The following is a 23,960-nucleotide window of genomic DNA, read 5'->3' as shown; positions in this document are numbered from 1 at the left end:
CCGCAGTCTCTCCCTTCTCCCCTCGCGTTCCTGCTTTTTTTTTTTTTTTTTACGTCCGCTGCCGGGAAAGACGCGGAGGCAGAGGATGTAGCTACAATTAAAAAAAAAAAAAAAGAGCACATTGTAACGTCCTTGCGTTGCCTTGCCGTGGCGGGAGAGGAGTTTGAGGACGCGAATGACCGTGGATAGACTTGTGGGAGAGTGAGATAGCACTAGAAAGGGAAAAGAGAGGGAGAGAGAGAGAGAGAGAGAGAGAGAGACGGGTGGCGGGGAGGGGGGATCACTCAAGATGCCTCGTTTTAGCGTAATTTGTCCCGCAGACTGTGCCCTTCTGGCGTTTTGAGGGGCTGCCGCGAAGCCTGCGGAGAGAGGCTGGCTGGCTGGCAACGCTATGCTGCCTGACCCTTCTGTGTTGTGATAGCGCTGTCCGATTGTTTGGATTGAGGAAAGGCTCCCACCAACCCAAATCAATGAGGATTCTGAGGCCATTCCTTCAGAAAGGAGCGCATATGCTGCAGTGTTTCTGTGGACAACGATCGAAGTCGACCACTATCACCGACGGTGAGAGACAAACATAGCTTCAACAGCTGCCTTTGCTTTGCTTTGCATGCTTTCTCTCTTGAGTGACAGAGGGGAGGGGAGGTGGGGGGTAAGGGGGAGAAAAAAAAAAGAAAGAAAGAATGTTATTAAAAAAGAAGGGGGAGAGGATGCGAATGAGGAAAGGAGGAGGGGTGCGGGGTGGATAGGTTTCATTAAACACTCGAGTGTTTAACATCCTCCGAGTCTGCAGCAGAGAGCCTTTTCTTCTCAGTCCTTGCGCTCCTCGCGTTTGTCCCGAGTTTTGTGTGCAGTCTGCGCCCGCCGCAGATGGCTTCAGCCAGTCGGCACCAAGAGGACACAGATAGCTCCAGATACTTCGCCCCAGCCGGGCTGTATATTTACAGTGCTCCGTCTGAAGCGAGCCAATAAAAAAATAAAAAATAAATAAATAAATAAAGAGGCAATGCAGGGATCAAGTTATTAAACTTCAGGGGGCCCAGAAAGAGCTCCTGAGAGGGCCCCAAAACTAGCAGCCTGCTTCAGCACCGTGGATAGCGCCATAGCAGACTCACTCTAGGGCAGTGATTCAAACTTTTCACGTCAGAATTGGTTTTAAAGAGCTCTCACGTCACAACTGATCAACCAAACTTAAAAAAAAAAAAAATCGGTCCTTTAGTTGAAAGAAAATCTCTGAAAATCTGTTTTGTGTAGCTACTATTCAGACTCTCATAACAACAAAAACAACCCACAGACTTTACTTTGACTTAAGTCGTTCAGCGCATGTCATAACAGAGGTATAACTTGGATATGACACATTCTTATTGAACCAGACTTTTCAAATGCAGACAATGTACTATACTGCATAATATCAACACTAACTGTCATCACACACACACACACACACACACACACACACACACACACACACACACACACACACACACACACACACATATCTGTACACAACCACCACTTACCTGTTTGGCAAAAAGCCTGAGATCACTCCTATGTCCTTTAGTCATCTCAGAGGCAGCTGACTGCATTGCTACAGTTGTTCACTTGTGACATAACTGTTCCTGTTTTAAAAGGCATTAAAAAAAACTAAACCAAAAAAAAAAAAAAAAAAAAAAAAAACGGACCAGTTTTTACACAAGGAAAACTCTGCATTGTTTCGCCTGGTGCCTCCTTTTGTCACCTCTCAATTTGTGAAATTCAGGGCAGACAATTAGAAACTCCATTAAGCATAGCTGATTCCTTCGAGGTAGTTTGGACCAAAAGCAGCGCGCACACTGGGATCTGCAGGGCTCCAACTGAAAGCCCTGACAGTCCCTTCTCCCGCATCTCAGCTCGCTGTTACCTGAACCGGGTGACCTCAATCAAAACTTCAGTAGTCAGCTCAAAGGTGTTGACAGAAATGGACGCAATACTTAAATCCACGAGTTCCCCCAAAGCATCTGTCTCAAGTTGAAGTTAAAAATATTGCTGAATTTATTAGTTTTGATAACTCGTAGAGGGATGTGCAAGTAAGGCCACAGAGGAGTAAGACATAGCAAACTGTAGCAAAAATATATATATACATATTTTTGAAGTTGAACTTGGGAGTTGTTCTGGTAGTGGTCTAACCGCTGGCCCCACTGTGTATCATGATAATTTGGGGAATGTTTGATTACTAAGCAATTTTGAAACTGCTGAGTAAATAATTGGTACAATAAAGCAGGTCTGTGCTTGTTAGGAAGAAGATCTCTTAACAGACATTGTTCTCTGCAGTGCTTTATTTACTTTCTCTGCATATATTTTTTTTTTCAGTCAATAATAAGCAGAAGGAAGAGAGAAAACTTTTCTTTTTTTAATCAATGTGTTCAGTCTGGATTAAAAAAATAAAAAAAACTAACCTCAAGATGTTTTCGTGAATGGGCTTTTGGAGTTGGCATACATGTTTGCACCTGCTTTCCCTCATTGTGCGAGTCGAGCACCTGGGTTGTTTTCTGCAAACGTTAACCTGAGGATCTCATTTTGCTGACTGTAGCCTATTTAGAAGAATTTAAATGCAGCAGCTGCTATTCAGACATGTGTTTATTTTTCTGTTTGTGTTGTGAGAAGACTTATCAGCTTATCAACGTAAGACTTGTTCATGTTTTGTCACGTTACAAACACAAATGCTAATGTATTTTATTGGGGGTTTTTATGTGATAGATCAGCAAAAAAATAAAAGTAAAAATGACTAAAACTCACTTAGATTGGATGGAGGCTGTCTATAAAGCCTAACCTTCAAGTTTTGCCATTGATTCTTTATTGGACTCAGATGTGTGCTTTTACTCCGCCATTGTGTCATACACATGAATATGCTTTGATTTAGACCACTTCATTCAAGCTCTGGCTGCATGTTTCGGATTGCTGTCCTTCTACCTTTTGTCCAGCCTTTTGTAGTACTTGGCATGTTTTCTTCAAAAGTTGGCACACTTTTTTCATCTTCCTATCAACTCTGTTCCTGCTGACGTAAATCATTCTCACTGCATGATGCAGTTACCACCATGTTTACCAGTGATGATGATGAGTTTACAGTAATGTGTAGTATTAATTTTGTATGCAGGCCAAAAAACTTTCGTCTTTTAGCCTTTTAGTCTCATCAAACAAGACCGGAGCTAATCCAACTGGCTAATTGGACTTCTATTTTTTATTTTTATTTTTTTTTAACTTTCTTTTAAAAATGCCCTTTTCTTATCAGCCTTTCACAAAAGGAATATTTAGGAAGTGCACAACTAATATTTTATATGATTAAAAAAAAATTCTCCCAACTGGGCTGCGAATCTCTGCAGCTCCTTTTATCTTATCATTGGCCTCTTGCCTTCAGTTTATGCAGACAGCCATGTCTTGGTAGGTTTTAAGTTTGATCTTGCTCTTTTCATTTTCAGATGTCAGACGGAACAGCGCTCTGTTAGATGTTCAAAGCTTTAGATACAGTTTTATAACCTGACCCTGCTTTAAACTTCTGCACAGCTTTATCCCTGATGTGGCTGGTGTGTTCTTTCACAGGAGCTCTATGAGATTAAATTGCATGCAAGTGGACTCTTTTTACCGACTAGAGGAAGGAAGTTGTTTACTCTGGATTTTCTTTAGGGTTATCACAGTAAAGCGGGTTGAATAGATATATGTGTGGCACAATTATAAGATGGTTTTTGCCTATATTTGACATTAAACCCCAATGAAAAACATCAACTTTTGTGTTGGTAACATCTCAAAATTTCAAACCGAGAAGGTCCCGACTGAAAGAGAAGGTTTTCTGGTGGACACCAAAGTAGAGAAATAAATGTTTGTAAGTGGTTTCTTACTGAATTGATTGGTAGCTACATGGTTAGTTTCCAGGCTTTAGTGAATGCTAATGTGGTTTTAAATTGGGTAACTATGATTATCCTCACTGGACAAATGCTGATTTTAATGATTTGCCTCACTGTTTTTGCCCAGACAGTAGTTTTAATGTTTGTCTCGTCTTTTCAGTGGGGTTAGCGCTTTAATAGCACAAACTTCTCACGTTTATGTGATGATTTTTGTCAATACTAGAAGTGTGTTGAACAAGCAGTCTGAGCAGTGGGATTGCTTTCATTTTCTCACATTTCGGCACTTCAGCCTCCTACAGACTCAGCGAGAAAGTTGAGTAGACATTACGCTATGAAATTTTGCTCCGGCTGTTGTGAGTCAACAAATCTGCGAGGTATTTCAAGGACACTCAGAAGTGAGAAACTTGAAAGTTGGACGTAGACTTTTTTTTTTTCTTCTCTCTCCTCTTATCACGCTGTGGTTCATTTTTTTAACCACAAGATGGCATCAGACAGAAACAAGCGATTTGGGGACCGCAGGTATGCTGAGGCTTTGCTTTGTTTTACTTCAGTTATGTGCTGCAGTGTAGCATCTGTATGTTCACAGAGAAGATTTGGACTGATGCAATTAAACCTTCACAATTGTATATGCCACACTTATGAAACAGAAGCTTATGTAAAAAAACACAACAAAACAGTGAGACAATTAAAAAAAATATGTCTCCTTATGCATTAAGCGTGTGCAGAACTGTTTCCCTGCTGTTGTGTAAATCTCTCCAGGAAGTGAACACTAGTCGTCTGCAGTGGAATGAGGAAGTTAAGCAGATTCTTGAAAGGGTATACTTTATCTTTTTCTGACAAAGACATATGTCCACTTACGTAGCGCTCAGGTCCAACATGGTCCCGCTCATTTCTGAGACGTTGCCTTTGTGCTTCACACCACACAGCCTGTCTGTACGCTCAGTACCATGCTGTTGCACACAACAGCACGATATATAACAATTAATGTTGTTGATATATTTCTGAATACCGCAGTGGCATAATGATTTCTACCTCCCATCATTAGGCATAGCACAATGCCTAATGACAAGTATTTGTTCTGAATCTTATTGAGTCAATTGCTCGTTTCTAATTACACATTTTGACCATTTATTTTAGTCACGGAATGGAAAGAGCTTATTTTTCCATTGTTTTTGTCTTTTTCTAACTGTCTATATTTGCCTTTCTGTCACTCACATTAAACATCAGCCAAAAGACTAACCAGTGCCATATTCTTATCCCATGTCCTTTAAATATGTAGATCTATCTACATTTCCCCCCCCCCCTGATCTTGCTGTCGGAACAGATTTGGTTTGGGTAGAGAATGTCAAGCAAAGTCACGGAGAAAGCCTTTAAATGTTTCATGCTGTTTCATCATGGGGATGCAGGAAGTTTGCTGACCTCTTGCGTTTTTGTCCGGCAATTTTTGCATCTGTTCATAAACAACAAACAATGGTCTCTGTCAGCTTAGCTTTTAATCTATTTTGAATACAAACCTATTGCCAAGCACATGTTTGCATGCTTCTCAACGATGTTCGCATGCAGAAAATCATGCATTATTCTAAAAGGTCACTTTGGAAGACTTGCCAAAAATTTTTAGTTGGATTTCACTCCATACTTTAACCCGAGCACTCTGATGAAAGTATACTTTGTGTAACCCGCAATTAGTCAATTAGTAAAGACTTTTATTTTTGCGGGCCCACTTCCTGTTTTGCCCCAAACTTGCTAACTTATTTAAAGCCCCACCTCCAGCGCACAGTTGAACTTCATCACCTGTTCCACTGTGATTGTGGCTGGCTGTTTGGCATCTTCCTGCAAATTCATCCTGGCAAATTCATCGAAATCTTTGCATCCACTGATTTGATCTATTGAACTGTTGGCGTCCGTTACCTGGGCCGTCACCGGGATTGAAACAGCTAATTGCAGTCTAGTACGCCCCACTTTCTTCCCAAAGGTCGTTTTTTTTTATTTTTTTTTTATTCATGATGGGTCAGATCCTCATCTGAGTCCAAGGATGGCGAGCTAAGGACGAAGAACAAGAACTCTATGATCTTGGAATTGATTTATTTTGAGTTAATTTGTCTCTCATTGTGCATTTGTAATTGTCTGTTTTTTTTTTCTTTTCCCAAAACACTAATATATACACCAAAACTAAAACCAAAACCATTGCTTCGTGTCTTCATTCACACCTCAGGCTCCTGAAAGAACCATCTTCTGATGCTGCTCTTGTAGCCACAGTTAACTGCATAGCCCATAACTGTTACATTTGCTATAAACGTTTCCTTTGTAGCTGTGTCGGTCAGGCGGTAGTCCAGCTGGAAGTGGAAAGTTCACCTCTGTCTCACGTCTATGCAGTCCATAGAAGATTTTCTTTCAGAATCATCCTATATTTAACCTCATTTAACTTCCAAGGCCTTGACAAATAATCCTCACTGCATCATACCACCACCAACACCATGTTTTGCAAAGGATAACTTTCAATGTTTCTTTTCTATCACACAAAGCATTTTGAATACAAATATTTCAATTCTGTTCTAGAGAACCTTTTTCCAACTAGAGCAGGACTTCTTATTGTTTTTTTTTTTTTTAAACAATGGCTTTCTTGTAACCACTATTCCATCATTGGCATTTTCTTAAGTGCAGCGCCTGAGCTTTAGACCTCTGCAGCTCCTCATGAGTCACTTTGAGTCTCTTGGCTTTCTGATTAATGCTCTCCTTGCCCAGCCTGCTAGTTTAAATGGACTGCCATATCTGGCTAGGTTTGCAATTGTGCCATACTTTTTTTTTTCATGTTTGGATCTTGGATTGAAGAAGTGCTCTCTAAGATGTTTGTAGATTAGAATATAGTTTTATAATCCAACCCTGCTTAGCTACTCCTCACATTTATTGGTTTCTTGCCTGATTTGATCCACAATATTCTTCTAAAATTACAATATTAAACTGAATCAATCATAACATAATGTTCCACCATATCTGTCTCAGTAGTAGATTGAGTAGTTGTAACACTGAAAGCTGAGTTTTCTGCGTTCTTACTTGTCCACTGTGATGCTCTCCTGATCCATTCTGTCTGCTATCAGGCAGACAGAATGCTAAATTCACAGAGTGCTAAATTCACTCACTGACACAATTTGAAAAACGTGCATGCTATTAATCCTCACAGAAGCTGTTCAGGGAATGTGTGTCTTCCCACTCACGTCTGTATTTTTTGCAAGAGTTTTCCCTTCAGAGGATATGGCGGAATATCCGGTGGGCATTTAAACGTCCCGGATGATGAGAGCAGCCCAGTCTGGGCGTTTGGTGGGTCCAGGACCATTTTGGTGCCATGGACACAATTCTTTGTGGCGCCACAATGACCAATTCTCTAACTTTCATTGTATTTCTCTATATTTGGTGGATTTCAAGTGGGATTGACACAAGGACACAACTCAAGTGCAATGAATTAAATGTGACAATGGGGAGTCTAATAGAGAGCTAGAACTCATCACATAAACTGCTGCCAGCATAAGACATGCTGCTTTGACGAAGACAACTAAAAACAAAGGTCTGACTTGTCAAAGGAAACTGAGCCTTATAATCACGACAGGTTTTGTTTTATTGAGGAAGATTAACGAGGAGGAGATGACTGAAAAACTGAAAATCCTCAAAGTCTGCAGAAGTCTTTCTCATCAAATAACTATTTGATGAGAAATAGTTATTTCTCATCAAAACAGCCATTTGTCTGTTTTAGATTAGCAGACAAATGGCTAGAGTAAATCATTCTTGAAGGAGGCATCATTTAGCAAGTCTTTGCTGCTTTTGCATTGATTAATTATTTTTTTGATGGTTTTCATTTGTTTAAAGCTGTATACTGTCGTTGCAATGAATAACTGCATGTGAAATGATGCCTTGCTATGTTTTTGCAACAGTAAAATTATTGATTTATTGACCGCTCTCCTTCAGAGTGAGTGTACTCAAAAACTGGGCAAATACTAAGAGAAAGAAGCTGCAGGCGTAACCACAGGAGAACAGAGCTGAATGCACACGTGAGTTGATTAATACTTGGGTGCTGTTGTGGACATTTGGATTTCATATAGCCCAATAATTAAAATCATCTTTTTAATTTAAAAAGAGGAAATTAAAACTATGTGACCTTTCCTTTCCATATCACAACCTTGCACTAATGTGTTCTGATCACCCATATCAGATCCAGATAAAACATACTGATGTTTGTTGTTCTAAACTTGAAAGTCTGTATGCAGTATGAATGCTTTTGAAAGGAACTGTGTTATATCTCTGAAAAAATGGGGAGCGTTGAGGTCTTGAACCAAGAGTTGCTAAAATGTGCATGGCGAAGTTTGTAACGTTTTGATCTTTAAATATGTCAGTACGTTGTCATTTATACATGTCATTTATTATTTAATCATATCCGTTCATGTGTTTTGTCTTTGCTTTATTGGCCATTCATGCCTTTTGTTTGCCCAAACCTGTTGCATGGAGTTTTATAACCAAACTAGTATGTTATGTATGTTTTCTATAAAAAAAAAGAGCTGGGGTGAAGATGTGGGTGAAAGCCCAAAAATTATCGACAAATTGCTTTCCTAACAGTTAGATGTAATTGTGTCAGTCTTAGTTAACTGATTTGCAGCTGGCATCATCACAAATTCTATACCAACAGACTGTAAATGAAAGATAAAAAATGTTCTCCATGAAGAACCCATTTTTCCTAACGCAAAAGGCACACAGCATTTAACCCTTCTCCTTTTTTCCCTATTTGATCTGCTTTTTAGTTCTATATTTCCATCGAGAGATAATCAATCTATCCCTGAACAATCCCTGTGAATTCCTAATACGAACCTCAATCACGTATGATTGCGTTAGAAGAGTTAGCGAGGGAGAGGGGAGAGAAAGTGGAGCGAGAGAGAGAGAAAGAGAGAGAGAGAGAGGGAGGCAGAAAAGGGGGAGACTGTGGACCATTCAGCCCTCGTCGGCGATGTAACTCACCGACTGCGTTTGGAAGAGAGAGAGAGAGAAAAAACTCATTATTTGTGTGCTACAACAGAAAGCACTTTCGTTTCAACTAATTGTTGCTCCTCAGACACAAATCGCTCCCCGCTGGCTTCATTTCCAGCGCTGCAGCATCCTTGCAGAGTAAAGCCTCTGCTGCCGATTCCATTTTTTTTTCTTTTTTTTTTTTTTTTTTTTTTCTTCAGACTGCATGTAGAGGTACCATCGACGGAACAGGGAACTGGGCTTATATGGGCTCCTGTCTGAACCGGCGGCGGACGGTCTCATTGTTCAATGTGCGCGGAGGTGACGATGTGAAACAACAACCAAAGGAAGTTAGGACAACCTTGCTTCTTTTTTCCGCACGCAGAGGCGCGCATTGCTCGGCTTTAGGTGGAAACGCATAATTAAAGAGGCGTCAGGGATCCTCAGGACGGACCTGCTGTGCAGAGGAGGATTCGTGCTCGTTTTTTTTTTTTTTTTTTTTTTTTTTGACGCGGCGCCGTTCACCTGGAATACCTGAGGCTCTCCAATGACAACGCCGCTGCACCGACCTCCGAACACTGTTGCATGTTTTCACGCCTCATATTCCGGCCCCCAGCGGCCCTGCCCGTAGGTTTATGTCCCTGGATCGGTAAGTGCTGATTTCACGCTTCCTCACTCCGCCCCCCCGTCGGGTGCGACCGAAACTCGGAACAGTTACATGCAACTGTCTCCTCAAAGACGGTGCATGGCATGCAAGCAAGCAAACGATGCGCGGGACTCACAGGATTGTCTGATCAGGATGACATTTAGTTAAAAACTCTCGGCGGACCGAGACCCAGAAGCGACGTTCTGTATCCTGTCCCGTGTGCTCGTGTACCACGCAAAGGGGAGCGCATCCAGACCCGACCTCTGCCGGCGGCGACCATAGACTCTTTCTTTGCTGATCGGGTTCGGGCAGATGGCTGCTATCGCCAGCTCCCTGATCCGGCAGAAACGCCAGGCGAGGGAATCCAACAGCGACCGCGTCTCCACTTCGAAACGTCGCCCCAGCCCCAGCAAAGACCCCCGCTCTCTCTGCGAGAGGCATTTCTTGGGGGTCTTCAGCAAAGTCCGTTTTTGTAGCGGCAAGAAAAGACCCGTTCGGCGGCGACCAGGTCAGTGGGGACAATTTCATTTTTATTTTTTGTTATTCTTTTTATTACAGATGTGTGTTGTGTGTATGTAGGGAAACAATCCCCCCCCCCCCACACCCCCTACCCATCCAGACCCCCTGCGCAACCCGCCCCTCTTTGAGTAGCAGAAACATTATACTGCAGTCAGGGGCTTTAATCTGAGACGGTTGATTTTTCGTTAGAAAAATCCACCTGTTTCTTTACTGCATGTCCTCTTGTTATCTGTCGGTCCTGTACATGAGGCACAGGAGCTGTCTGACTGTAAAGCAAACACTGCCTCCCGTGACGTTATTCCTTTAGTTTCTCACTGAACTCCATTAAGAATAATTAGCTACGTTGAACTAAAATTGCTTTCAAACACAATAGATTTCAAATAAAACCTGAGAAGGTTCTGTTCTCTCACACGTATAGACTAATAGGCTCCCACCCACTCTCTTGTACCCCACCCTCACCCCCCATTCCAAACCCAAATACAAAGGCAAATTGAATGCACAGGGGGAAGGGAAAGCTGCTTTAAATGACCTAATTCAATATTAATGCAGATTGGGGCAACAGAGGGGAGATAAGCCGCACCGCAGTGCACCAAGGCTCTTTTGAGATTAAATGTTTTTAATGGTAAATGTTTATTGCAGACAGGGAGCTTTACTGCAGCGAAGGGAGGAATAGCCCTCTGCCTCTGAGAGCCGTATCGACGTACTCGTCGCCTCTGTTCCCCCACCAAACTTCGAGGTCCAGCCTTCTCCCTGTCTGATTCCTCTGGTTCTGCCCTGCATGGTGTACAGATAACAGCCTAGTCTTGCAAGTCACCGCCACCTCCTCTTCCCATTCCCTCCTGCACCCTAGTCCCCCGCACCTCCACCTCCCCCTTCATCCAGATAGTTCTGTTGTCTGATGAACGACAGCCCGGTCCACTCAGAGTCCCGCAGACAGTCTGATGAGGGATGAGGCGGACAGACATCAATTTTTAAGGCAGAATGAAAGGACAACAGATGCAGTCAACCCGTGTTCCTCCACTTAAAGCCAGACAGACTAATACGATGTCGTCCGTGGAGCCTCAGCAAACAATATCTGTGCCCATAGAGCCACAAATTTCCTAAATCTTAGTAACTACATGTAGAGCAAATTAGTCAAGCTTCTCGGTACCATTTGGTTGGTAGGTAATTCCTCAGATCTGATTAGGGAGGCAGGAAAGGCAAAGATGCTGTGTGTCTTATGTTTGATTATCCTTACATTTGCACTGATGCATTGCCATAAATAGCAGATACACTGGAGAACTGATGAATTCTGCCTGTTTAAAAGACTGTTGTTTTTCCTCTTATCCCCCCTTCCCCCCTTCGTAAGATGCACCCTTGAAACCTCCACAGGTGTCCCATAAGGGCTGCAGGCTAGGTCAGTAGCTCAGCCTCCATCCGTGTTTGCTGTGTTTTCCTCGTCTCCACTCCATCTCGCGCCCATGTCGACAACCTCCTCGGCCAGGGAGGGGTGGTGGGTGGTTAGGGGTCGGGTGTTTGTGAGAGGAAACAAACGGGGAATGGAAGGGCTGGGGGGCCTCAACACCTGTCTGACAGCCGACGACCCACTCCCTCGCTGATTTTCGCCTTCTTTATTCTTTTTCTTCATTTCCCCCTTTGTGTGGCTATTTTCTTAAAAAAAAAATTAAGCTTAATTTCGTACTCCCCCCCCCACACACACCCGTACCGAGCTCAAGCTATCCTCCAGCAGGTCGTCTGTTGCTCTTTCTCCTTTCTGCCTCCTTTCATTTCCAGTCTCATTTTCTCCGCCAATCAGTGTTGACTCTGTTTTTATTCTCGTCCCTCGTTGTGTGTCTGTAAATCTGTGTTGCTTACAACTGTGTAAGTGGAGTACAGGTTGATATTGTGTGTATATTGGTGTACATTACTATGATGTGTTTTCTTTCTTGTGGAATACGTTTTCAGAGCAGGTGATCATTCACCATCTCATTGGTCATGATGCCATCCGTCAGTGTACCTGAATGTTTTTGTCTTTCTGCATTGATATGAAGTAAATCTATTGTCGTTCTAATGGTCCGTACACCCATACAATGATCTCAAGTTTTTGTTGTCATTGAAAGTCATTTTTCATGCACAAACGCAAGCTGCAGGAATCTGTTTACACCTTCACGCACACTAATACACATGTGTACAGTACAATCGCTCTCTGCTAAATGACTGGAACTGATGAGCCGTCAGCCATTGCTCTGGGCTGCACTGTTGCCGTAATTTATGGAAGCGTAGTTACCACACGTGATTTACTGATGTGTACACTCCCATGTGCTTTCGCACACACGCATAAACACACACACACTCTCATTCTTCCTCAACCTGCCCGTGATGGATGATGAAGGGCCTGTCCTAGGAATTGATGGCACTAACCCAGGGGTAGGTGAGTTGGGAATTGACGGTCAGGGATGATGTACAGTTGAGCAGACGTGAACTCGCTCTCGCTCTGGGTCACTACTTGGCTAACTCTTTCGGCTTGCTCCCCCTTTCCATTCGCTTGTGCCTTCTTTTATTTTTTTATATATTTTTTACAATGTGAATAAATCTCAGACACTTGTAATTATTGGAGCAATCAGCTTTGGAGCAGATCCCATCTGTTATTGCTGTTGAATTAGGATCGGGCTAAAGCCGTCTTTCTTTCTCAAGAAAGCAAGTCTCTGACTGTTTATTTTTGCTAAATCATTTAGGATACTTTGTGTCTGACCAGACTGAAATTAATTGCGTGTCCTCCAACTCTTGTGAACTTGGAGGACAGTCTGGCTAATTCCTACTATATTCTTCTTTTCCAGAGGCAAATACACACATACAGCAAACATTGAGGGACTTTGTGACATTGCGTCAGATACACGTGAACATAAAGTATGATTCCTCATCACACTTTTCAGCAACCCTTAAATAAATATAACTCTGCACAGTGATGCAACGGTAACTGAAGTCAGGCGATTTTTAGCTCAGTCAGCCCTGACCAGTAATAGACCAGTCAGAAATAAAAAAATAAAAAAAAGATCTTGATGAAAGCACTCCTGACTTCCCAACACATCCTAATGTCACTTCTACAGGTACATCAAAATTTTTTATTATTCAATAAGATGGAGCAATTTTTTTTTGTCACTCATTTTAGAAAGTTAAGCCTACATACTACATACATTTATTACACAGGGACTAAAACATTTCAAGCATTTATACCCTGTATTTGGATGATTATGGCTTACAGGCAGTGAAATATGCCAAAATTCAGTGTCTCAGAAAATTTGAATATTGTGAAAATTTTAATATTGGGTATTTATAGTGTCACACCCTAATCACCTAATTAACTCAAAAGGCAAAGGTTGAGCCTCCAAATATCATGTCAAACTCAAGGCATGGCCCACCATGACTTTTTGTGTTTCCCACTAAACTCTAGCGGGAGATATACGTATAACTTGCAAGATAACAGTTGTATGCTGAAATATTGTTTTGGCACTCAAATCAAAGCAGTTTTATCTGGATACTGCAAAAAAAAAAAAAAAAATACATCATTGTGAAAGACGCTCAATATTGTTTTTCTGCAATATTGAGCAGATGCACTTAATTAATCTGAATCCATGTTGCTTGAAGTCCAGTGAGGTTGCCAGTCAGTGATGATTTGAGGTTGCCATGTCACCAACATTTTTGAAGTCCACAGTAAACTCAGCCACCTTCCAGGAAATTTTAGAGCACTGCATGCTTGCTTTATGGAGACGTCTTATGGAGACACTGATTTCATTTTCCAGCAGCAATGTGTTTGGTTCAGCGACGATACTGTTCCAGTGCTTTATTTGCCTACATAGTCACCCTTGCCTGAACCTCACAAAGTATCTATGAGTATTATCAAGAATGAGAGACACTAACCCAATTATTTTTCAACAATATGGCTGCTAAAAAAGCAACCTGGGCTTCTATTACACTTCAGCAGAACCACAGGCGGATCGCCTCCATTCAATACAGATGCAGTAACGTATGCAAAAGGAGGACAAAATGACGTGTCTGAAAATGAGCTTATTTTAAAAAAAACCTGACATTTTGGTTTAAAATATCCTTTTAAAGGTATAAATGCAAGAAAAATTCATTGGTAAGTAGAGCAGCATAGTTCAGTGTCTATGTTGCGCTCATGAAAAAGTTGCCCAATCTGCCCTGCCAGTGAAAACAATTTTGCAGAAGAGCAGTTTGATGGAGTTCCTCACTAATCACAAAACATATGATGCTAAAGACAGTTGAAAGTGCTAATAATGTTCATGAAAATGAATAATGTTCATTAGCACAGTATATAATCACTGTCCAATTTTTAAGGATATTATTACTTAAAACCAAATGAAAAAATCTCCAGACAATTAGTTTTAAAAGCAGCAGAAACAGCGCAGTTTTCCACCACTGCGCTGTGCGGAGCCAAAATCTCTGCTTTATAACAATGGTTGTGTTTTACTTTTGCACAAAAATCAAAAGCTTTTCTAACAGTGGACAGACTGCAGGCTGAGCATCTCCGGGATAAAGATCGTTTTCTACACCTGTACTGTAATTTTGTCTTGGCATTGCTAGGGGCCCTGACGCTTTTGTTGCCCTGAGCTAATTTTCGTTTCCACCTGCTCACTTCAAGAGTGTAAAGAACTCCGAGTAACGATCTGACAAATTGCCAGAAGTCCTGCACCTCAAAGATAGGGGTCGATTTGGGGTTATTGCAATGTTAAAAAAGAAGCCGCAACAGCTTTTTATAACATCAAGAAATACCTGTGTGTCCGTTCACTTCAAACAACCTACCTATAAAATTAGAGGATTAAGTTTACATATCAGCGACATTCACTCCGTAACCGCAGTTACTCAAGATTTAAGTTTGAAAACACCTCCAAGTGGTCTAAAACATCCACTTTTCCTGCATTAGCTGCAATAAATTACAGAAAAATAAGTGCATTTTCATTGCTTTTTCTCCTACTGTAAAAGTGTGCCAGTTGTGCAACCGTTTATATTTTCATAAAGTGATGCGGCAGATGGCATAAACCTTTCAACAGCTGGTAAGACTGAAATGTATGTCCTGAAATGTTTAGTGCTGTTAGTTATTTTTAAATTGTGAAAGCTGTGGAGGTTGGATTGTGAGGTTAAGTAATTCATTCAGTCAAAGGTGAGATTGATCATGGAGTGATTACCCATCTTTCTCTGGGTTAAAAAACTGAATATGATCTTTATAAAATATATTCACAGAAAAAAAAAGTTTGCATTTGTTTCCAGAGGTTTAAACAATAAAATACTTCCAACTCCTGGTGCAGAAAAGCCTTGAAATAATGAAATGCATTTTTTTATTTAATTCCACTCTGAAAGAAAGTAAAACCTAACCTTTAACTTAGGCACATTTATTTAATGTGGGAAATAAAATCAACACGACTCAATATTATTTGTACTTAATGCTTTAAATAAATAAAAAGCAAAATGCAAAAAGTTACCCAGTGTGACATTTATTTTAATCCATAATAAACAAGGCTGTCCAAATCTGCAGGTTTATTTAGTGACCATGCTCATTGAGTGTGGTGGTCAGGAAGTCTAAAAACATCTTGCTGTTTAAGAGCGACATCTTGGGATCAGCAAGTCTCATAAACAACATATTTTAAGGCTACATCTTCACCAGGGATCCCAGTAATAGTGCATGTGCTGTCTAGAGATAATAATAATAAAAAAAAACTGTTAATCTATTAAATTTAATCACTATTATCTGAACACTCCGTCTTCCACAGCCTGTGCACTCTGTTGTAGATGATGATACTGTTATTTCCCTCCGTGAATTGTATGTGATGATTTTTGGCATTTGAAATAGCTCAGAATTATCGTTTGTGTGTGAAAGTGCTGTAAGTACGGTAAAATGTTTTTCCATTGCCGCGCGACTCTCGTTCTGACACGTTCTATGTCGGGGATGCTGCCGTGGCTCTGCCTCTGGTGGTTGTGTATGCGTGTGGTGTGTGTGTTGCCCGTGTGCGTGCGTGAACTTGTGCATTTCAGAGCCACAGCTGAAAGGCATCGTGACGCGACTGTTCAGCCAGCAGGGCTTCTACCTGCAGATGCAGCCGGATGGGACCATCGACGGCAGCAAGGACGAGAACAGCGACAACAGTGAGTGGAGCATTACAGAGGCTGCTGCTTCCAAATGTTTTACCGGTTCGTGAGTCAGCTGGTTATATAACATTTTGCCACATTATATACACTTAACCATCATTCTTATGCAACTGGTACATGGGCTGGGGGAGAGGGGGCAGCTTAACGTGCTCCAAAATTAGCTTAGGGCCTTCCTAAAATGAATTTTCTCCTCTGAAATTCAGCATTTTGAAGGGAATTGTTCAGTCATCTTCACAGCGCAGCATGCCCTCATTCCTGCATCTGGTTATGCAATCACAGGGAAAGAAAATGTGTCAAATGGTTATTCAATGGTTTAAGAGCTCTCACTTTCTCTTGACAACGTTACGCTTTCCACAGCGTAAAACAAGTATTGAGATTGTTCAAACTTGTGATTCAGACAAATCCCAACATTCCTTCTGATTTTGCATTAATGTAGTTCTGCTTTAGTGTCACGTTTTGCTGTTGCTTAAGAAAACAATTTAAGATGGTCAAATGAAAATTTGGAAACCATTTTACTTTCCCCTGGAATTTCTTGCCACAAAGATCCATCCTTGAGCCACCTCTTCCAAGTCTTCCAAAAGCATTTCCATAATGATCCATGTAAGAAAATGCCTTTGCAGAGCAATAAATAAATAAATAAGCAGAGAAATAAAATCATCTACGCTTCTATCTTGAACTGCTGGATGCTTCTTTGAAAAGACTTTCCCATGTAGCATCAGGGAATAAATATATGTCAGCGCAGAACGGTCATCAGAGCAATAATGATGACACTACCACTCTGGACGGAAGCCAGTCAGGAAACTAATCATGACCTTTCTTCTCTAAAACATCCTGCCAATCTTGAAGGAAGCTGGAGCCAGAGCTGCGGGATAGCAGCAGTCATGTAGTGGGGAAAAAAAAAAAAAAAAAACCTCTCCCCATCAAACGTCACTTTATATTTTACGATGAGGATGCTGGTTGAGTTAAAGCTATTTTCAACAAATGAAGGTCTTCAGGACAAAGTAGATTACAGCATAAGAAAATTGACATATTGCATTTTGTCTGTGCAAGTTAAGCACTTTTTTTTTAAATTGATATTTTAGGTACCTCTATTGTGTTCTGGAGTGCAGGATTTTATTGTATTGTGGAGGGTTTCCCCACCTCGTGGTAATCCTTTAGTTAAGCAGTCCCGCTGGCCCCTGGCTGGAGGAATGCGGTGAATAATTCAGCCGTAGCAAACTAAAAATACCACCTTCCATTTGTGCCCAATGAATAATTCTCCATTCGAGATGCCTCGAGCTCGTACACAGTCCGAAGGAAGACACGGAAGGAGCAGCGGAAAGCCACAGGTTGTTCAAGAGAAATCCAGAGTGTTTTCTGCAGAGTACATAAACACACAACGCAACCGAAAAGTAATGAAAATGGAGCAGGGATATTTAGTATGCAGCTCTTTGCAGTGAACCATTGATTGCCGGGGTGGATTATTAGAATAATAGATTACCCACACCCTTGAACCACATCACCTTCTGACCTGCTGCATCCTCAGCCCTGGCAGATGGAATACGGTAATTTATTTCCAGGCAGCACGTGCTGTCCGCATGCTTCGCACAACATGAGCTCAGACTGAACCTAATTTACTTTTTGATTATTTGCTGTATTCCCGCAACGGATGGTTGTGCTGAGAATAGCACAAAACCGTTTGTTGTGACAAATAAACCCCCAACCAATTTCACTCACTTACACTATGAGTGCGACTGGTTGTGCATGGAGCATAGTTTTTATTTTTTTTTCAAATGTACATGTCACATATACATGTACATTTAAATTGATACTATTTTCAATGCAGTTTTGTATTCTAAATCCGATGATATTTTACATAAACAATTTTTTTTTGTGCATTTGTTTTTTTAGCCACCAGAATGATGTTAAACTGCCATCGCACCATTTTGCCCCATAAAACGTATTTGAGGAAGTACCCATACCTCTTGGAAGTTTTTTTGTATTAAAGTCACAAATTCTGTGTTTATTTAATGATTTTTTTTTTTTTTTTAATGGGCTTTTATGTGATGGAGCCACACAAAGTTGCTCATAGATGTAAAATGGAAGGTAATTGGTACAATATTTATGTTTAATCTGATACCCCTAAATCAAATCCAATGAAAGTGAAGATTAAATAATGGAGCAGTTAAAGTAGCGGGGCGATATTATGAACTTTACAGGCACATAGTGCTATTTTATTGCACAGTCAAGTAACGGCTTCCTTCTGTTGTTATAAAAATGCTGTTTATATATACATAGCTTAAAACAAATTTGACTACACAATTTGACACTTTGAAATTGGGCCTCTGTCTCTTTAAGAAGTTCCTACTCTTTCGGACACTCCGCCTTCAGCACGTTACCAACAATGCTCTTTCATTAAGCCTTTAGCAATGTTCTTAGGAAGGTTGGACTGAGAATTAGTTTGTATGATAAGCTCTGCACTTCCACCAGGCGTTTGCTAATTGCTGCTGCTGCTAGCACGGTGGCTGCTCTGTGAGGCAGAAGCTCGGCACAAGCATGATGAAACGTGACTCATTTCAAAGTGTTTTGCTTTGTTTTGAACTCTGGAATAAGTAAAGTAAATTTACATGCTTTAGTTGAAGTTTGGCTTACATGCAAAGCTGTACACCAAAACGACTGAAATGAAACATGATTAATTAAACGAACTGCCTGTTTAAATCTGAACGGTGATTAATCAGTTGATCAAACTCGGTAATTAACTGCACAGTCTGTTGGTAATGAGACACCTGCCAGTCTTAATCTTTAACTCTCCATGTAGCACTGATGACCATAAACTTTTTCTGAAGATAACACACACAGCAGCCTTTTAACATAAAGTCTCAGTTCAGCTGTAAATCATCACTCTAAATAATGTGTTGCCCAACCTTAAGTTATGTCCCTACCATCACTCCTTGACCAATAATTTAACCTTGGTCAGTACTGTTGGTCATTAACCATAAATTTATCCAATCATCTGACTGTTTTACACGTGGGAATGTTTCTAGCTTGTTAGACAGGGAGCACAGGCTCCCCAAATTAACATTTTGACAGCATCTTGTTTTGGCACTTTGCGTCAACTTATGTTAAGATGATTTCAATTAAAGCTGACATCAGTTGGCACCTCATCAAACAGACCCACCTCATAAACCTTTTTAAACAACCGAGGGGTTTAACACATTTTCACAAGTGAGATTTGCGATAGTATATGTTGGCATTTCATAATATTTAAATATTTAAATCTAAAATAGCAACTAAGGTAAATTAGCAAATACCACACACTCACATTGATGCCAAGAAAGCCCTATGCATTGGAAACTTTGTGAATTATTATCACTGTAACCACAACTAAACTCATACATCACAGTTTCACAAGTGCATCAGATGGATTACATAATAACAAAAACTATTATAATTTGAAAATTACGAGAATCATCACACGTCAAGGCTAATTTCACCATTTCTGCTGGTTATGTCTAAGTTTGGTTAATATTTCAAAGTTTACCAAAGTTACAGAAGACTTCATCCTCTGTTGGCTGAAAATCGGGCTCCCTGCTGAAAATTTTGCTCAGCATCTATTAGTGTCTTGGACTGGTCTCTGACAGTTCTCTTTGGGGAAACTGATGTTGAAATTAAAGGTCGGGATATTAATGAGAACTTGGGCTTTTGTGCAGATTAAAATTGAAAAAAGCTTTTTACGTAGAATAGGTATTTATATTGTGTTAAATTTACATTGTTTATATTCTCCCTTACATTTCCCTCAGTATAGTTTAATAAAATAACTTATTTTGTTATATTGATCACGGTCCAAAATGTCAAATTAAATATAATCTAATAACCACAGGTGCAACAGGACTACTACAAGACAAACAATTTAGTGGCTGGATCTGGATTTGGAGTTTATTTTTGAGTGTGAGCAAATGCTTTTCATGTTTCCCATTTGGCCGGATGTCCTTTTAAACCTTTTATGAGTAATTCCTGCAATGCTGGCAGTCTTCACGTTAAATAAAATTTCCTCAGCCTAACTGCAGGATTTACTTCAAGACGATTACCGTTCTGCGGGAAGATTTGCCGTTTTCAAGGATTTTTACTTTACTGATGCGTTTCAACCCACTTTATGTCCTGTTTTTTTTTTTTTTTTTTTTTAAAAAAAGAAGACCCCAAGAAATCTCTTAAATGCTCCCCGTGCCATCCAGACCTCTCTCTTTTGTCTGAGGGGGGTATTAAAGAAGAAGAATCACCTTCAGGATAGTCATCAGATACTCTTTACAGGAGTCAGTGCTGCTGTAATAATGAAATCAATCAGTGGCTGAAAATAGAAAAGCCGGACGTTTAAACGATAGCCGACTGCCGACTCCTGTCAATTCAATAAATGATTTTAGATGACAGATTAGTGCAAGAACAACGGACCAGAACTAAAGTACAATAGTTCTGCAGCATGCTATATTTTATGTGTTTTCAAGCCGGGATAAGTTGTGAATGGCACTTTTTACAAGCTCTGTCTGAGAAGAACCAATGGTCACGGAAATTATGAGGAGAGGAAATAAAAAGAAAAATCTTGAGTCTGACAAAGTAAATTGAAAGTTGAACTCCGTTCATTTATAGGCTTTTATGAATGGCCGGCCTGCAGTGGCCCGAGGGCAGGTTTAAACCATTGGCAGGCAAAAGCAGCATGTCGATATTTATTGAGTGAAATTGAATCAGCTCAGAGGACTGACCTGTGTTGGCACGTCTCTGCTTTTCCCTGCCAGTTTTATCTGATAGTCCCCATCGGCACTTGCAGAGCAATCATTTCAGCTATGCATGGAGTTCCCTGCAGGTAAAGAGTGCCTCACACCTTCACCAGGCTAATGTCCGTCAAAGTCATGGCTCAGTCAGGAGAACAAACAGAGGCAACGAATGACAATCATCATCCTACTCCTATAGACTACCTATATTTTTTTTACTATATGCTAAGTAGAAACAGAGTAACACTCCTCAGGCAGAACAACCTAGTAGAAACCCAAACTATACAGTGATATAAGGACAATTACTTGCATTAATTAGTTAAAACAGATGCTGACAAAACCCAAACCTTTGTGTGCAAAAGCAGTGTAGAACCAGACAGCAATTGGTGTTCCTTCGTTGAGTCACTGCTGTAAATCTCAATATCAGTCTTAACTGACACAATCAGTTAAGGCGCAGTTCCTGCGAAGGCTCATTTATACCCGACGCTAAATAAGATGCATATGGACAGGATTTTCTGTCCATCTTCTGCCTTCGTTTGCTGCCTATTTAATCAGAGAGCTTGTGGACGCCTGTTTCAATGTAGCAAATAGAGCAGTGCCACTGGTGTTCACGGCAGCAGTGTTGCGCGGTGTAGCTCGAGTGGCAATCAGCCAAAGGAAGGGAAATGATGACGAGGATGAAAAAATAACGACAGAACGTCTTGTTTCCTGAATCAACTTGTCACAATGTGTTAAACAGTCACGTGTAATGTAGCGCCCCCATTTATTTCAATTTCTCAGACTGTACATTGTCAAATTTCTTCCACCTTGTATTGTCTAAAACGTTGCTCTGAATTTGGAAGCTAAGTCAGAACCGCCCCCTAGTGTCTATGCTGCCTAACCTCGATGCCTAACTTTGAAAGCTTTAGGACAGTGACACTTGACAACTTCAGCAACAGGCAGACTTGTTTACGTACATAAACGCAGTGTAATTAAGGTTTCAGAAGTGTCAGTGGAGCTTAGCAAGTTATACTTGTTTACGTTTGTGATGGTGGAACACAAGAGGCATCTTCCACCGCTGGTCATTTGGTTTTACTTACTGAATAAATGTACTCAAATTAAAGGACACATTGTTCTAAAATTTCTTACATGAAATTATGCAGCTACAGTGAAATAATAATTTGCTTAACACCTTGTTACACACTTGTGCTAAATTTGTGTGAGATGGCTACCGCTCTTAAAATCTCAACCTCTCTCTAGTGTTTAAATGAGCCAGCCAGATCTGATGAGAAGGATATGTGGTAGTACGGTATGTGTCCTTCTGTTCGTTAGCCGTCAACATATACCTTCAGATTTCTTATTTACCAGCAACACTTCACCGCGAAGTGTCCCTATTACCCGTGTCCTGTTCCCTCCGCTGCTGACGGATAGCCAAAAACCACAGATCAAGGCTTGTACAGTCAAGAATTAAGTTCAAACTCAATTGTTCTGTTCTGTCCTTTTTGTATTTGATGTGTCTCCTTTGTCTCTGCCTCTCTGTGCCTCCCTGCCTCTGCTTCAATCTGCTCCGCTCTGCAGCCCTGTTTAATCTTATTCCCGTGGGTCTGAGAGTGGTGGCCATCCAAGGGGTGAAGAGCGGCTTCTACATCGCCATGAATGGCGAGGGCATGCTCTACAGCTCGGTAAGCTCCAGCCGGGCTGATGGATTGTGCAAATTTCTCCATCGCTGTCACGCGTAATTATTCACTTACACATGTTTCGCAATTGTTCTGGTCGTTGTCTGTTTTAATATTCCATTGCTGTAAATACTGAGCTTATTCAAAGCCTTTTATCTCTGCTCAGTTCAGTGGCTCCTCTTAGATGTGGTTTTGTGTTGCCCCCCCCTCCCACTGTCTTTGAAGAAGTACAGCACATGTTTTGCATTTAATTTGCCGCTGAGTTTTGTGCTTCTTTTCTAAAAGGGATTCTCTTCTCTTGCACTGGCTGCTAATAAAGGGCTAAACTGGCAACTATAAACACAAATTTTATTGAATTGCTCAACTTTCATTTCTATTCAAAATTCCTTTTACACTGCACAATCATTATTAAACACGGCGTCGTCCATATTTATTGATGCCCCTGGAAATTATGTGTGATATTTGTATTTTACTGCAGTGAAATAATATTACACTGAGAAGATAGAGGAATCCAGCTTTTAATTTGAACAGATTTATTTTATTGGTAGAAAGATCCCAAGACATGAAAATCACTGGTGCTATACGACTGTACATACAACTTAATTATATTTTTAATATTATTAAAATGATTGTTATTTCACTTTAGCAGCTTTACTCTATCTGGGGTGCCAAATGTCCTCCTTTCCTCCTCATTTGTGGCTAACTAGTCTAAATTCAGTCCAGTCAAGTTAAGATTATTTAATTAATGTTCATATGAAATACTTAGTTCACTACAAAGTTCACAGCTCCAATAACTTTCATTATTCTTTAAATTATGTTGCCTGAAATAAAGTTTTAAAATACATAGAAGTCATAAAATCATTCACCAGTTTGCATCATGATTATGTTATTGCCTTTGTAACCGTGCCCTCATATTTATATCCGTTTAATTTTTATCTTTCTTTTTGCTTACATAAACTTTGTTTTATTATGACAATTTTCCTGGAGCAGCTGCACTTGTTGGCAGATTGCAACGCTGTCATCATCATCAGAGTGGAATTAGAGCCAAATTGTCACTGGAAAATAGTCCACAAGATTACATTGTGAAATTTAGGCTACACTTTAATAATAATTAAAAAAAAAACATTTCTGTTTAATTCTTTTAGCTGACAAAAGTCATCATTTATGTAAATTAAAACAAAGTATCTGTAATATTATTTCTTCTACTTGACATCCTTCGAAAGAAAAGTTAAGTCAGAATTCATTAAGCTGCAGCTTTAGTCTTGTTCTTGCCTCTGCTGGTGCCTTCACAGTAACAAAGCAGTGACAGAATCTGCTTGCAAAAAAAAAAAAAAAAAAAAAACAAAAAAAAAAACTTTTTTTGGTCGGGGGGTTTTAATGTTTTTGACCCGGGGCC

The 23,960-nt window shown here is 40.5% G+C and overlaps 1 protein-coding gene and 1 long non-coding RNA gene across 4 annotated transcripts in view; one reads left to right on the top strand and one right to left on the bottom strand.

Moving 5' to 3' along the window:
- Positions 1-45: 45 nt before the first annotated feature.
- Positions 46-23,960, top strand: part of fgf12a (fibroblast growth factor 12a) — a 37,079-nt gene continuing 13,164 nt past the window's right edge. The window contains exons 1-4 of one of the 3 annotated variants that reach the window (XM_015016335.1): positions 9,082-10,015; positions 11,375-11,422; positions 16,054-16,164; positions 22,467-22,570. In XM_015016335.1, coding sequence (XP_014871821.1) covers positions 9,820-10,015; positions 11,375-11,422; positions 16,054-16,164; positions 22,467-22,570 — 459 coding nt within the window. In that variant the 5' untranslated portion in view covers positions 9,082-9,819. Of the gene's footprint in view, positions 562-9,081; positions 10,016-11,374; positions 11,423-16,053; positions 16,165-22,466; positions 22,571-23,960 lie in introns of those variants that run through there. The other 2 variants (XM_015016337.1, XM_015016336.1) reach the window with 2 other exon arrangements.
- LOC106935716 (uncharacterized) lies at positions 2,036-8,184 on the bottom strand. Its single transcript, XR_001421952.1, has 2 exons — positions 6,158-8,184; positions 2,036-5,540 (listed from the first exon to the last, which is right to left on the bottom strand). It is a non-coding gene; the product is annotated as an uncharacterized LOC106935716 (long non-coding RNA).

This window comes from Poecilia latipinna, unplaced genomic scaffold (assembly GCF_001443285.1).
Source record: "Poecilia latipinna isolate Pla-1442-1.1 unplaced genomic scaffold, P_latipinna-1.0 Scaffold2008, whole genome shotgun sequence".
Taxonomy (NCBI): Eukaryota; Metazoa; Chordata; class Actinopteri; order Cyprinodontiformes; family Poeciliidae; genus Poecilia; species Poecilia latipinna.
This window is presented reverse-complemented; position numbering and strand designations above follow the sequence as displayed.